A 17,798-nucleotide genomic window follows, 5' to 3' on the forward strand; every position below is an offset into this window, starting at 1 on the left:
CTAAAGTTCACATGAATACGTATTTAATGAGGTCGACTGATTCACTTGCAAGTAAATTAGGAAATATCAATGCTTCTTCGCTTAATTTGACAAAATTGAACTATTTTGACTGCTAAAAGCGAATTATTAATTCACTATTTCACTTTCATTATTGATTTAACAAAAAAATCTTGCTTTAGATTTTTTATATATATCTCGTAGCTAGTACCCCTTTAAATGAATCTTATTATGCTTTCAAGTCCTAAATCAATAATATTCTGTTAAGAAGCCTTTTTCTTGGATAAAAGCATATTATTTTAAGCAATTACATATCCATTTAAAGCCAAAATCATTTTACATTTTTTTTAAAAGTAGAGTTTATGACATTTATGACAATGCATTGGGGATATTCTAATTAGCTGGTTATTCAATTATTGCTACTTTCTTGTTATGTTCCATCTCAAAGTACTCTGTAACTCATCTGAGATAGTTTTCTCTCCGTTGAGTAGAGTAGGAGTGTGATGACATCATAAGCTTTAGTCATTGACCTAGCTAAAGAAAATTGTGATACACAGATTATCAATGGTCTTTTAAACTCGAAGGTCTTTCTGAATAAGCATGAAATATTTGCCACTGGACATTGAGCAACAAAGAATCAATCATTCAAATTCCAAGAATTTTCTAGGCTACATTTGATCTCTAGGTTTTTGCTGTTTGATAATGTTGTAGCCATGAAATTAGCTCTCATTTTCAAAACAATACATTGTACTAGATAAATTAACCATACAAAACTGACAAAATTGAGAATTTGGGAATTTAAATAAAAATACCAAGAACTGATATTTATATTATTGATGAAAGAGAGAGAGAAGGGTTCAAAATGCATGCCTTGAATTCTTGCAGATCTTGTACTGCTATTTGGCACATATTAAAGAAGATGGAGATGTCAGGAGTTAATATTGTTAACTTTTGAAATTTAGTAGCTTATTTCTATTTCATTATCAAAGAAGATCATTTTTTTCAATTTTTGACAGCAAAGCTTTAATGCATATAATTTGTTTTGTCTATAGTTCAAGGCACATTGAATGGTTTAAAACAGAAAAACAAAAAACAAATGACTCAAACTTAATTCAATATAGTCTTATTAGATAAAATGTTAGAAAACAGGCCTCTGGGAAATCCTTTTCAAGTCTTGTCTTCAAAACATTGTATCAAATAGATTTGGCTAGAACATTCATTTATCTTATTGTTAAACCATAGGTGGTTTACCCCAAGTTAAAATTTCAAACAGTCTATGCAATTTTTATTATAAAATATTTATATCAAATCATTGTTTCCCTATTTCTATATAGATATAGGAAGATGTGGTGTGAGTGCCAATGAGACAACTCTCCATCCAAATAACAATTTAAAAAGTAAACCATTATAGGTTAAAGTACGGTCTTCAACACGGATCGTTGGCTCACACCGAACAACAAGCTATAAAGGGCCCCAAAATTACTAGTGTAAACCATTCATCCATATATGTTTTATTTTACTTTTTCACTTTATTCTTTATTATTTTCCTGCCAATTAATCTTTATTATATTTAACTTACACATGCATCAAATATTTGTCACTGCATGGACGTTTAACACTAGATAAGAAGTTTCAGTAGCAATAAAATTATGTTAGAAAAATATTTGGTGACCTGAACTGGCTGCATTGCTAACTCTCCTTAACTTAAGGTTAGTTTTAATAGTGCATTTCTTATCAATTTTAGTCACCACAAGCATAAAGTAGAGTTGTGAAAAATTCAAAAGAAACCATCAGGCTTAATTCCATCCAATCACCCAAAACATTAAGATATGATATAATACAACCATTAACTCATAATGTTTATGACTTATGCCTCAAGACCACCTGAGATCAGGTGGGGTTCCTATTGCTCAGTCTTTATAAAAAAAAAGAAGATGTGGTATGATTGCCAATGAGACAACTATCCACGACAGACCAAAATGACACAGACATTAACAACTATAAGTCACCATACAGCCTTCAACAATGAGCAAAGCCAATACCCCAGTCAGCTATAAAAAGCCTCAATAAGACAATGTAAAACAATTCAAACAAGAAAACTAACGGCCTTATTTATATAAAAAGTTCTTTATGTTGTGTTTTGTATACTGTTGTTTGTCTGTTTAGTCTTTTTCTTTTTTTAGTCATTAGCGTTGTCAGTTTATATGAGTTTGAACTTCCCTTTGGGACTATCTTGCTTGTTTAAAGCAATGTTTTCTTTATTTATATCAGGCAATATGTGCTTGGCTAAGCTATTCTCATCAGATGGCTAATAAATATTACATGAAATATCATTATGACAATTAAAATCAGTTCTGGAAACCACTTTAACTTTATGGTAATGGTATTATAGATAATAAAATTAACAAGTACAAACAAAGCAATAATACAATTTACAATGTACCATATCAAAGGACATGCTTGTCTTTCCTTAATTGACTTACTATGTACTCATATAATTCAAGATTTGTGAGCTGTTGATTTAAATGAAACTCAATCCGTATATTAAAGTTATTTATAAATTAATACAACAAATCTATATTTTTATTGTTGAATTGATTCTGTTCCAAAATTTTATAAATATTTATGTATTTTAAGGACAAGTTAAGGAAAACACATGAATACCATATTTAAGTTTTACAATAATGTGTCACAAATTTGTTCTTAAAGAATTGGGACAGTTACCAAGTGTTGGCAGTATTCTCCAATAGTTTTCAAATGAAATTAGCAAATTATTAAGCAGGAATGTAATTATTCTATAGAATTTAACATTAAATGAAGAAAATCATGTGATTCTAAATATTCACAGGACTGTTTTTAACAAAACAAGAATGTGTCCCCAGTACACGAATGCCCCACTCGCACTATCATTTTCTATGTTCAGTGGACCATGAAATTGGGGTAATCCCTCTAATTTGGCATTAAAATTTAAAAGATCATATCATAGGGAACATGTATACTAGGTTTGAAGTCGATTGGACTTCAACTTCATCAAAAACTACCTCAACCAAAAACTTTAACCTGAAGCAGAACAGACGGACAAAGGAACGGACGAACCAACAGACGGATGAACAGACGCACAGACCAGAAAACATAATGCCCCTCTACTATCGTAGGTGGGGCATAAAAAAATTGTTGTACAATTGATTCCAAAAATTTAAACTTATCCTTATAAGGGGAGATAACTCCAATGATATCATTATGAAAAATAAGATAAAAGGTGAGCTTGAGTACAAAATTTAATCTCTGCTTTACTGATGAATAATAAAATTGGTTTGTTTTTATTTTCTTGATACAATCAACTTCAAACAGTCTATAAATAATATTCTAAATATAAAAATATAAACTGCTGTATGGTTTTTATCATAGTCAATCATTATTATTCCCTTATATGCTAGTATATTTTTTTCTATCAAATTTCAAAGACAATGCCATGAATGCACTTTATTAACCAATTAGACCTATGGGAAATCAAATTTAGTACCTTTTTTAATGACATATTTTGTTAAATAGAATATATTGATTGCTGATTAAGTTATCTATTCAGTAATGAATAAAGTCCTCATTGCTGAAATCTTTAAGGGTAATTTTAATGCAAAAATATCATATTTCAACTGTTGACATATAGCTCTTCAACATCTGGGGATTTCAATGGTTGGCTTTGAGCATTCCTGATGAAGATAAATCCAGAGAAGCTCTTCGGACACAAGAATTAAGTTTTCAAAATTTTAATGTTAAGACTTTGGTCAATTCACTGAAATGAACTTTAATTTCAAGCAATTAGAATAAAATGTGGTGATGCTATTGCAATAAATTGAGGAAAATTGTCCCCTGCAGTACTGTAAACAGACTACTATTTTCACAAATACTTTAATTCCTGTTTAGCCCTTACTATCCTATTCTGTGGAGAGTTAATTTCTTAATTTATAAATTTACTTGATCTAATTAATTAAGGAAAGATCCAAGTTTAACATATTCAACACAATTTAATAGTTTGTGTTATTTTTCTACTTGTTAAAGAGCGTATAAAATAATTGCTCCAAAAAAAATGTGTTGGTTTACAATACATCTTCAATAATAACCCTGCATAAAGATGCATTGAAATCAAACACATTCCAGGGGGTTTCACTTGCAAAATTTTCAAATAGGTACTAATTATAACAATCACCACCTCCTTTTAAAAGTTTTGGAAGATTGATATGTACTAAGTTTCTCATTAGAAAATGAATAAATGTTACATGCTCAATGGGTAGCTACAAGCTGATAATAGTACTACACAATTATGGTAAACTGAAGGTACTTTTGTCTAAAGAGAAATTTAAATTTCCTACGTAAAATATCTTTTTTATGTAATCAATTTTAAATAATTCATTAACTGTATTTACAAACTCCTGTGAAATTTCACATACCACTTTAGACTAGTGACTCAAATTGATTGTAAATTTCAAATTTAATTTGGAGCATGTCTTAATTACGATATAAATTTCTTCAATGTCTAATTTTAATCTGCAAGAAATGGCTTTAAATTTGTGAAGATGGCCATAAAATGCAATTTTCCTAAGTTGTTAAAAGAAACCATGCAATAAAGCTGAAACCTTCTTCCCATTTGTAAAGTTTCATTCCCCTACACAGTGGAGTCATTAACAAATAATACTTTTTCACCATGACTTGGTGCAAATTGTTACTATCCAATCCCTACCGGAAAATCATTCATTATGAGAAAGTCATTTGAAGTAAATTAAATACACCATCTAAATTCTAATCACATTTCTGAATGAAACTCTATAAATGAATTTGTTTTATAAACAAAGCAATAAGCCATAGCATTAAGATTAAATGACGGAAACCTATGATTACTTTGCGCCTCTAATAAACAACTTGGTTAATTTAGTCTATAATAAACAAGTGCAAACTTATTTGTCCGATAAATATTTTGCATATACTGTGCACTTTCTTCTATGATCTATCACGTCTCCAAAGCTGCAGTGTTTGTTTTACGTAATTTTGTAAATTGAGAAACTTCTGTTTTTTGGGGTTTTTTTGTTATACATCTGAGCATAAAGGTTAATCAAATTTTAAAAAGATCTGGTATATATATCCTGAAGTTACAGACAAGCCAAATTTAATACTTTTTTATGAAGGCTCATTTTTAAGATTTTACCAACTACTGAACAGAATTCTGTAATATAAATCTATATAGATATTCACATGATAAGAGCAAACTTATTTCTCAAATCTAAGGAAAAAAAGCCCCAAAGAGTACAGTTTACCATGTGGTCATGTTTTGATCTAATATCTAATCAAATGAAAATAATTTGTGGTGAGTCAAAAGAATTTCAGTCGTAACCCCGTTGAAATAGAACAAAAGAATGGACGCTTTTTGTTAGAGAAGGCGATAAATGCTTACTGTAATGTTTACTATAGTGACGAAATTTTAAAAGTTAATAGAAACAAATTAAATGACAATTTTCTTCAATTATGAAGTGTTTTATTTTAAAACACCATTTGCATAAGTTTTCAATTTATCTAGAACATAGTTAAGCAGAGGAATTATATATCAAGTCGACAACATGGGTATCTTTCAAGTTGGATGTAGAAAATGCATAGCCTCTGATTTAAAAGAAAAATTTACCACAGACGGAAAACATATCAATCTATAAGTTCAGTAATTTTCGTGTCTGCACTTCCATTTTTAGACTCAAGAAAAAATTCCAAAAAAAAAGGTAACAATTGTATCGAAAAGAGAAAATCGAGTGCACTGTTTTATGTTAGGGTGTGTTTGAGTTGAATATTTGTCTTGATATCATACAAAGCAAGAATATTTCATACATCATCTCGCTCTTTTATATATCAAAACTACAGGTTGACTTTATAACTTAAAAAAATCACAGTGCTAAAAGATAAAATATAGGGTTCAAGTGAAATACCTATCTAATGAATAACAAAAACAGAGAATGTGTTGGAATAGCTATTTTTTTTTACTAAAATTACTTGACAACTGTGAGTCTTTCAAGTTGGATGATGATAATGCGGAAAAATTATAATTTTTTGTGTGCGATAATTTAGAGTTTATAGTCTTCAACCACTAAAAAAATCTAGTCTGCCCTTCAACAAAATATTTAATTAGAATTTTTTTAAACATTTTTGAATTTTTGAAAATTCCACAAGACAATAGTTTTTTAAAAGTTGAATAAATGCAGACAAGATCATCAACTGATGCTCATTTGCTAGTTGATACATTTGTCTTTTAAAATACAAATGATATAAGGATCGTAAACTAATGGTGCAATATGGATAAATTTATCGGTTTCCAAGAGAAAAATTAGCAGCGCATCATCCCTACAATGGCTTCCATTTCTACGATTGAAGTAATGGGGAGATAATTTTGACGAAGTAGAATCCCGACTGTTTTAAATATTCTCCAAAGATTTGTTTTACAGTAGCCAATCATTTCAACTTAGGAAGTTAAAATACCATCCTGACATAGATTAAAAGATTGTTTATGTTTGGTACCACAATTCATATCATCTACCCCAACCCATTTTTTTTCCACGACTGGATTAGAACAAATTAAGAATACTTCATTGTTCAAGTTGACATATATGTAGAAAGTCAACATCCAAGCTGTTTTTCTGATATTTAGTGGGGTTATTGTCTGTTTGACATATCCCCTGTTTCAATTCTTAATTTTATTTGCTAAATACAAAGGACCCTAAATATCAATATTGTCAATAATTCTGTCAAGTTTTATTCCCCTACCAGGTTAATATGTACTGACAAAGTTACCCAAACCTAGAAGTGTTTTCCTACGGGGAATCCATCATGCTGATCTAATAAAAGAAAGAAATATTTTGACATTCACAACTACAGTAATTGTGCGAAGTTTTCTAATCCCATGTCAAACCATTCAAAATGGTAACTTTATTAAGTGTTTATATATTCAAACTTTTCAAACTAGAAACTGTATTAAGTCTAGGGTCAATACACTTGTGCAAAAGGACAGTGACATTTTCTACATCTGATTGCTAAGACAACTGTTCTCAAATCTCAAAAGGTTTTCAATTGTCTGTAATGTCAAACTCATACAGCTGTATTTACTGTCAGGCGTTAAATGGTTGTTTTTGGCTACTGTTTAGTGTCAAATTGGTTAAAATTTTACCAACTTGGTCAAAATATCCTTTTCTGTCAGAGGTCTCAAATAATTATATCGTTACCGTTATTTTTTGAAAAATTGTCATGATTCTTCAATCAGTAGATTTTTTTTATCATCTAGAAGTGTACATTTTTTCGTCATTATTCATCATGATAGTATCCCCATTACGATCCACATGTAGAGACTGAAATTATGTCACCAGTAAGAATATACAGGACACAATTGTCATTTTTAACTTCTTTTTTTTTCAGGTTATTAAAAACGGAGTTTTCAAAAAGTTTACGTAGAAACATATATATATCACTTTTAAAAAGGTTTAAATTAAGTTCAGTTTCCTTTAAGTCCATTTAAGATGACAATCCATTGATTGAAGTGGTTAGTGGACAGTTTTTACCAAAGAAAACCTTTCCTACTTGAGCACAGTACTTCAGAAACTTATTACAGCTGATCATGTTGAGATGTCCAATTATTATCCATTAGTGACAGTGTCAAGTTGACAAGGCATTTACAAAAGGAGAGGCACACCACACTTAATATTATATTATCACATTTTTTCACATTTCCTCAAGACATGCCTAGAATACCATTAAGAAATTGTTCAGAATGGATATAATATTTTCATTGAATAACACTGGCAAAGGAATCTAATATCAATTTATAATCAAAACAGAATTGAATTCTTATAATCAGGTTCTAAGTTATTTTATCCTTAAAAGAATTTGTTTCATTTAATAAACAGTGAATAAAACATTTTCTTCTAAAATTATCTTTTGACATTTTATCTTCTGTTTCCGACATCATGTCAAGAATAAATATGATTTTATCCAGTTATCTTTATTGTCATTCAGGAATAATATTTTGCACCTTAATCAAGTAAACAATATTATCTGTGCAAGGAAGGATTTTTTTAAATTATAAGACACAAGAGGAGTGAAAAATACCAAAGGACAGTCAAACTCATAAATCAGAAATATAATGTCAACACCATGGCAAAAAAAGAGGTACACAAAGCCCACGTAAAAAAACAAAGACTATACAGTATGACCCCCCCCCCCCAAAAAAAAAAATTGGGCCACTGAATGACATAAAAGGGGGGGGGGAGGCAGGCCTTTTTGCAACAAAGACAAAAACATAATAATGTACTTTCAAAATCTGTAACTAATTACTTTTGTTTTAAATTTGTTTTATCAAATTTGTCCAAACAAATAAAGTTTTCTTAATCCTTTCTTACATAATGACGCTTTTTGACGCCACCCCCTTTACTCCATAATGACGCCTTTTGACGCCTGTGTAGTACCTCAGTCGAAATGCTTTGACTACAAAATGTCTGCATCAGACTTTAAAAAGTTTGTATCCAATATGAAAAGAATATTTATGAGAATATCTGACTTCAATTTTATTGATGAAATATTCGTTTTCACAATGCATTAATACTTTAAACCTGATGATTTTTTTTATTGAAAAAATCCTTATGCGAATCAAGTAAGTGAAGAAAAAAAATCCATGGAGGAAAGGGTTAAGCTAGAGAAACTTAAAATTTACAAATATCATCAAAAATATATATTTTACATCAATTGACAATAAATTTTATTGTTTTTCAATAGAATGAGTCTCTTTGTGACATAAATGATTCAATGACTGTATGTGCGCCAATAATCTTTATCTAAATCTCTTTTTTTCTTAAAAATTAGGATAAAATAGCATGTAAAAAGACAATTTGATTATAAATTAGTTCACTTTATTTTCTCTCTAATCTTTTGAAACATGCATTTATCAATATACTGTACTTAGCTAATGAAAGAAATTAAAATATTTTAGTAACAAAAATTCTAAATTCTATAAAACTACTCAATATTCAAATCTTTGTTGAACATTATATCAGTTTTTATTAGAGTAGTAAAGATTAGTGTTATTTCATTACATAGGGGTACCAAATTACCTTTTTTATGAGGGATACCAATTTTTTTCATGGTATGTTTGGCCAAACCATTAAATCTAATATCTGCAAACATGGAATCTATGAAGTAAATAAATTTAGAGTCTCTACATTTTCAATTTCCTTTAAGATTTACATTTCAAATTGAGGCTGTAATTCCTCTCTTCTTCTTATTTCCGTATTAGGGTTTAAGTTATCTACAAGCTGGTTTGCAGAATTTTAAATGGCAGAACCTGATGAATCAAGTATCTACGAAATTACAATTTTTCTCATTCCAGAAAAAATTGGTGCCAAGAAAAGATAATAGATCCACAATATATTACTAGTACAACTATAAACCCTTTCAGACTCAAACATCAGATCTATAAAGCACCATGCATCAATAACTGTGACATTATGATCTCAAATTCCCTGAACTTTCTACAGATATATCAATCATCATCATTATCATTCACAAAATGTCTGCAATGACAACGTTTACAAAACAAGAACAATTTTTCAGGCTAGCTGTAAAAGCAGAATGGAAATAAAGCCAGGAAAAGTCAATTATTAAGGGAGATTGTTACTTCTGGTCAGTCAGCAGTGACAAGGTTTACAAAACAAGAAACAAGAAGAATCATTTTTCAGGCTAGCTGTTACAGCAGAATGGAAATAAAGCCAGGAAAAGTCAATTATTAAAAGGAATCATTACTTCTGGTCAGTCACCAGTGACAAGTTTACAAAACAAGAAACAAAAAGAACCATTTTTCAGGCTACGTGTAATAGCAGAATAGAAATAAAGCCAGGAAAAGTCAATCATTAAATGAGATCGTTACTTCTGGTCAGTCACCAGTGACAACGTTTACAAAACAACCATTTTTCAGGCTAACTGTAACAGCAGAAAGGAAATAAAGCCAGGATAAGTCAATCATTAAAGGTGATCATTACTTCTGGTCAGTTCGAAGGCCATAGACAGTTTATTACATTGGATTAACTACAAGTTAATTAAGATTAAGTGAAATGATGTTGGTCAAACTTTTTATTGTCTGGCTGAGATTTTGAAGTTGTCAACACAAGATTTATAGGAAATTGCAAGAGGTAAAGAATAATGGATCAAGAAATAAATTATACATTCCTCACTAAGAATGGAGATTCTTTAACTTTATGCACATATAAAGTACTTTTATTACAACTGCTCATGTATCATTGAATTAAACTATTTTCTTCAAGAGGTTATTGGTTTGTAAACAGGACCAATAAATTGACAAAATTAAAATAATCTAATATTGCCGCTCTTCATCTTAAAAGTACCAGTGAGGCCTTCAACAATTGAGCAAAACAAACTCTCACCTCACTTTTAAAAAGTTAAAGAAGTTTTATGTTTAGTTTATGAGTTGGAGGTCCAGTTTGAACATCAAGAACATGTTAAATCCTTAAAATTTGCAACCCAAATAATTTTTTCTATGTATCTAAATTTCCCCATTCTTGGAACCCCACAAGACCAAATATTTCAATTTACAGTACACCAAGGCACCAATAAACTGTTTAAATTTAACTTAAAAGTCAAAAATTCAATTTCAAAATTCTTATAAGAAATAATTGATCAGTGCTAATCTTTTTGATATAAACTATAAAAAAGAAGATGATTGCCAAAGAGACAACTATCCACAAAAGACCAAAATGACACAAACATTAATAACTATAGGTCACTGTACGGCCTTCAACAATGAGCAAAGCCCATATTGCATAGCCAGCTATAAAAGGCCCCAATAAGACAATGTAAAACAATTCAAACGAGAAAACTGTCGGCCTTATTTATGTAAAAAAATGAACGAAAAACAATATGTAACACATAAACAAACGACAACCACTGAATTACAGGCTCCTGACTTGGGACAGGCACATACATAAATAATGTGGCGGGGTTAAACATGTTAGCGGGATCCCAACCCTCCCCTAACCTGGGACAGTGGTATAACAGTACAACATAAGAACAAACTATAATCAAAGCCTGAAAGGCTGTAAAAGCAATTGCTGCCATGTTTATGTTTTGGGGACTTTTTTTTCATCCACATATATTTAAGAATTAAACATGACAGGAGTGTTTGTTGTCTAGTGAGAATTAAGAAGGTTTTAACTTTATATCAATTAAAGACTTTAGCAGAAAGTCATTTTTAATATGTTTTATATTTCACAAGGAGACAACACGTTTACCAGGCTAAAGTTGGGGTCAAATATACATGTGCTGAAACATATAACTCCAAGAGAAATTATAATGGATTATCCCCTAGTAGTGTTTGTAACTGGGCAATAATTTCCTTTATTGATTTAATTTTCATAATTAATTTAAATTTAACACTTCCGTAAAAACATTTCAACTTTCCAGACGCAAATGTTGAAAAACGGGAAAGAAACAAAATATTATACAAGACATAAACATGTAAAAAATAAATATATATTTCAGCTGACTAAAAATATTTTCATAATGTTACTTTGTCATCATTTCTTAAAAACTAAGTCCCAAACATTATTGCTCAGTTGATATGTGTCATCCTCATGCGGTACAAGATAACTATAATTCTCGTGCAATCCCGAAAAGAGGGGCCATCACAGACAAACATGACATTAAATCGTTATTAAACGAACAAGAACAAACAGCTCTTAGTTGCTTTGATATTTATCCAATTTTCAGGAAACATTGTGAAAATGATCTTCAATATTTCGAAAACATGTGAAATAAAATTGCAAACACGGTGGACCGTCGAGGGTCAACAAACGTAGTAGACTCGTCCATTGGAAAGACGAGGATAATGGTTTTATCATTTGTCATGCATACCCAGTTTTGAATGTGATATCCAAAAAGGATGTACTTTTTTTAATCTATGAAACTAGAAAATTCCAAATTGTAAATATCTCTTCATCTAATCATGCTAATTGGCATCTATCACGTTTGGACGGGTCCATTTCATTAGTAAGGTGATCGATAAATCTTTCGGAGTTATGACAAAAAAGGAAAACAAACTTATTGTTATGTGTTTTTAACAAGGGTTTCGTTCCTCTAAATTATTTGCGCAAACAAATCAACAAAATAGGTCAGTTAACTTTGTCTATTTTTAGATTACAGGTAATCATTTGACACTAAGTATAACCTGATAATGATAACCTGTGTAGTGATTTTACGATAAATTTATGAATGAACGATAATTTTATGAATGAACAAGAGCACCTGACCTCTTTCTTGAAAAAAAACACCAATTTACATTTAAAACCGTATATTATAAAAGATAATTCAGTCAAATTTTCAATACTAAATCAACAACTGAAATGATTCCATATTTTGTTGAAACATCGTACGAACGGAAAACGGAATCGCAGGTATAAAAATGCATTTTTTTCACTCGGACGTCTATGTTTTTTGGTAGTCAAACGGTTGTCCCCCTAAATACAAAAATACATCTACAAGAACGTATGCTGAAACTTCTTAAATCCACTAACGTTTTTCAAAAGTTTCAAGCTATGTATTGCATTAGAAAACATACATGGGTCTCTAAAAACACCGCAAAGGACCTCCTTTGTGCACAAAGGAGCACAAAGGAGCACTAAGGACCCCAAAGAAGTTTGATAAGAGCACAAAGGACCTGAAATTCGCTTTAAAGCATAAAATTATTATAATTCCTGAAGAAAAATGTGAGAAAAAAAAATTAATTTCAATAAAAATTGCGATTTTTATAATGTACGATATGGTGTTGTCACCGGTATCGGTTTGGAACCGAATTTATATCCGGGCTATGTGACAGCTCGTGTAGGGAAAACGGTAGTATTTAATTTTCCCAGCATAAGGTTGGCCTTTTGTGTACCCAAGACAGGGCATAGGAAGTCAACTTAAGAGCGCTGTGATTGGATGTAAGGATACAATGTATTTTTTATTTATCTATGAATAACTGCAGTGTGTATATTTACAATATAAATTTTGAAACTTATAGAAATATTTTCTAGAGAATTATTCGAAAAGACTTGCAAAATTTCATAAATTTGGTGCAAAATGACGGTGGGCATGGATAACATAAACAAGCTCCGTTGGAAGTTGGTCATGATACTATTTGGCTTTAATTTTTAAAACACAATAATAAAGTACTAACACAACATATAACTGTTTTATTCAGGTTTTTATCTTAAAAAGTGGTAAATTTAGAAAATGTTAACATTGTCGCCTATGGCAGAATAAATAGTACCGTTTTCCCTGTATGTGAATTTTTAAATAGTTATAATATGATATAACTGATAAAAACCTCAATTATTTTGTTGTTATAAATTTTTTTTAGACAAGAGACTTTACCAAAACTACGAAAATCATGTAAGGATACCGATGCTTTGCTGTTTTTTTTCTCAGCTGGTCTCATATTTCATCATCAGCTTGTTTTTTTTTTTATGTATGGTAATGTTCATTGCTATGACGAAAACTTATCTAAAGGCACACAGAAAACGGTATGACCATTATTCTAAAGGTAGGTAATTAATTTGGATTTGTCAATTCGTTTTTCATGAAATTCAATACACACTTTGTTTTTTAACAATTTATTCTACACAAAAACAAAGTATGTACCGAAATGTTCTTACTTGGTGAGTCTCAAATTACTTTAAAGAAAACGTTTCTAAGCCACAAAGGGGACAGTATGTGATTTTTTTCTGAAGGTAGGAAAATTGGGTTGATTTTTTCAATTCGTATTTTTTTCAGAAATTTCAATACACACTCCGTTTTATCAAATTTTATTCTGTACAAAACACTTACGGACAGAAAGTAACAGAAAAAAGTCATATACTCTCTGTTTATATAATATTATAACTGGTTTAAAAATTTCACATACATGAGCTATCGCATAGCCCGGATATGATGTCGGTTGCAAACCGATACCGGTGACAACACCAAATCGTACATTATAAAAATCGCAATTTTTATTGAAATTAATTTTTTTTTTTCACATTTTTCTTCAGGAATTATAATAATGTTATGCTTTAAAGCGAATTTCAGGTCCTTTGTGCTCTTATCAAACTTCTTTGGGGTCCTTAGTGCTCCTTTGTGCACAAAGGAGGTCCTTTGCGGTGTTTTTAGAGACCGAACATACATTGGTGTTTAAGAATGACAGACCAGGAGCCTGTTTAACAAAATACTATGGCTTGATCTGGGCGGAGTCTCTGATCTGGGTCACAAAGATGGCCATACGCGACGGCATGAAAGCAATTGCTTTAAAAATCAGTTGAAAAAGGCTTAACTCATCAGATAGACAAAATATACAAGTGAATACAATAGGTCATTTGGTGATTTGAAATTCCAAGATTGAGAAGATTTTAAACTTAGACTATCTTTTTTTTCTTTTTCTAAGACTATATATAGAAATCAAGATGCCCTAAATATCTCATGTTATTCATATTTGCTATAAATGGTAGATAGCAGCACTAAAATCCAACCTCTTCAAAAACAATTAAGTTGAAAGTTGATTAAAAATTACCTGTGGCATGGGCCTCTTCTGATTCCTCAATTAAATCTGTATACAAGAAAATCATAACTATTGCTAGTGAGCACCAAAATAATCCAAATAATAAAATGACAATGGCCAACTTGTTGTCCCGCCAGCACCGATTACACTTCCCTAACATTCGGTCAGACATCCCTGGACGACATCGTAACAACGGTTGTAAGATATTCCCCTCCTCTTCCATTTAATCCTTTTAAACTTTGAACATCTTCCACATTGAATTCTCTTTGGCAAAACTTTACATAATTACAGCTAAGATGTAAATTAATTAAGCGTTGATCGATTAACATGGGAGTTATGAGATATAATTTGATTAACCATTATTTTATGGAATTATCAAATACTTAAAGCATTTGAACTGTATCTGTATTCCTGATCTTTGTTCCTCCTCTACTGATTTCCCATGTCAGTTATTTGTTTAATTTTGAAGGGTTTGCTGATCCTGCAATTTTTACATCTTTTCGTGCAGGTTACCAATTAGCTTCCAACTTCCTGTTCATAACTTTGATTTTAGGAAATATAAATAATTTATTAATTCACCTTTAACAATCCAATCAAATAACAATCAGAGTAATAATTCAGTTCCAATTCTTCACTAAATATTAGTCGCTTTTGATACAAATTGCTTTTTGAAAACAACGAAAATATTTTCCTATTGTCACGATATTAGTTGTTACGATGAATAATTTACCCCATCAATAAACAAGTAATATTGAAAATAATTCTGACAAAACATCCAACATTTTATGCTGTTAGCTTTCTTACTCCGCTATTCATTAGTAATAATTAATTAATTCTAAATCCTTTAAATCCAATATATTATGCAATAAACAGTTTCACCACCAGTAAAAACATTTCATCGATACTATCAAAAATAATAATTATCCAATTAGATTTTTTTCCCGATCTTTTTTTCTCTTAAAGAATCATTTCAATTGGTAAAATTCCTTGAGAGATTGACAAAAGCAGATCTATGCAACAGAGTACAAATAGTAGTACAAATTGAACTTGTTAATTAGTATAATGTTACACAATTTCCCGTCGTCTCTTTGTTTTGGCGAAGTCAATACCAAAGCAATTATTGTCAATACTATGTCCGATTTCATGCCAAGCTGATTTTCCCGAACATTTCCATTTATACTACATCAGTTGGATCACTAATTTGAAAATTATAGTAAAGAGAGCACCAGCGCTATTATATGGAAACAAAATCTACGGTAATATATGTATACCTTTTACTCCGTACTTTATTCCCGTCATACCAATTTAAAATTGATACGGGCAACGGAAATGGAATGATAAGTTAAAGTGCAACAATAAGCCAAATAGCTTTTAGCTTATTATACAGCGACTAAAATGTTTCATTTTTCTTAAGAAGTATCAACTTTCACAACACTATTCCAATAATGGCTTTCTGATATTAAGCCTTATATCACATTTCATCAACACCAATAAGTTATGAATGAGACAAAATACTTTACATTGTCATATTTCAATATGAACACAAATTTACTACATTTCGTCTCGTTTATGGTGAGTCTTATTTATGGTGCAGTACAAAAAGTTTTCAATGTTTTAAAAAGTTATGAATATTTTAAAAGCGTTCCAATAAAAAAAACTGTGGCATCTAAAATTCATGCAAATTCCAATTGATTTTAAAAATTATTCCGGGACGAAATCCCTTGAAATTACTACAAGGTCACACAGTCCTGTGCTAGATATACGGCTATCTAACTTGCAAACAAATCAAAATGATTTTCTTTCAATTACATTATGCATAATTAAGACAATTCAACATCAACTAGTATTAATAAGTCTTCCTTTAAACATGGTATTTGTCAACTTCCGAAGCAAGGTTGTCAGCTCTCTAAACTTTCCCGAAGTCCTGCGTTTAACACCCTTTCTGAGTTTATGAGCTTAGGTCTTTGCTTGGAAGTTGGGTATTTGTATTCATTCTTCAACACAACTGAAATTCATCAAACATTTAACAACCAAAACAAGAGGTCAACATCTAATCTTAACATTTTCTCCATGTCTGATGTATTTGCAAAAAAAAGTTATTCTTCATTAGTTTCAATACCATGCAACTCCTTTGTACTATAACTGAACAGAAACAACACAATATCGTTTAAAAGCTGTAAAGTAATAATAATATGCATGAGCATAGCCGTGTAAGTATTTTTGTATGTTCTGATTCCATTAAGATTGTGTAGCTTAACAAATCAATGTAATGATTGAGTTTTCTCCAATCATTGTACCTTTAGATGAAAGATCAATTGTTTTAAAGCTAAAGTCTGCTGTAAAGTTTCATCAATTTGACTTTCCACCATTTATTGTTTAATCTATAAACTGTTGCTACTAAGCTATACTTTTTCCCTATGATTCACACTATCAGTGACAAGGACAATTTTTAACTTTGTCTGGATGTCTGATTTTTAGACCATATCAATTGTTTCTTTACATTGGCTAGTTTAAAAAATTTGAGCAATTTGGTGATTTGTGTTTATATTGAAGCTGGACTTATGATTTTTCATTTTCCTTAGTAAAATGTTTTATGTCTGAAATAATTCAAATGTAGTTGTTTTATCTTCCAATTCTTGAACCAAAGCATACAAACATCATAAACTTAGTCTTTTGTGCACAAATTTATCATTTTTTTCGTGTAAATTTTGTATAATCCTCATTTTTTTTTCCAATTGGACAGTGTTGTTGTGAAAATATGGCAGGTAATTAAAGTTCGTGTTTTGAAGCCGAAGTTTAACAATTGTCACTTGTTTGTCAACAATCGACAAAAAGTCAACCAAAAGATGGAAAAAAGCACGTGTTTAACATGTAAATTCAGATAATAATTTATTTTAATGATATCCATGGGTACTGTGATCACCGGATTTTTAAGAGATGGGTCACACTAAGGTCACTTTGAATACGGAAAATATGTAGGGGGAATTGCTCCTGGAAGGAAGCAATGAAAATAAAGTAGACTTCTTCTAAATATGAATAAATTAAAGAATTTTCTTTAGAAAAAAGTATATATGTACACAAGTTTTAAAATAAAAATTATCCATTGAGTTATAAATAAACATATGCATTATTTTTTTTTGATTTGAGGTTTCCTATGACTTTAAATATAGTCATGAAAACATGCATGAAATATTTGCCA

At 30.4% G+C, this 17,798-nt stretch overlaps 1 protein-coding gene across 1 annotated transcript in view; it reads right to left on the minus strand.

The window, feature by feature from the left end:
* The window catches only part of LOC134700587 (agrin-like), a 115,017-nt gene extending 100,195 nt beyond the window's left edge, over positions 1 to 14,822 (minus strand). The window contains exon 1 of the mRNA XM_063561966.1: positions 14,612 to 14,822. Coding sequence (XP_063418036.1) covers positions 14,612 to 14,822 — 211 coding nt within the window. The remainder of the gene's footprint in view (positions 1 to 14,611) is intronic.
* Between the last annotated feature and the right edge of the window lie 2,976 nt (positions 14,823 to 17,798).

This window comes from Mytilus trossulus, unplaced genomic scaffold (genome assembly GCF_036588685.1).
Source record: "Mytilus trossulus isolate FHL-02 unplaced genomic scaffold, PNRI_Mtr1.1.1.hap1 h1tg000164l___fragment_2___debris__unscaffolded, whole genome shotgun sequence".
NCBI lineage: Eukaryota > Metazoa > Mollusca > Bivalvia > Mytilida > Mytilidae > Mytilus > Mytilus trossulus.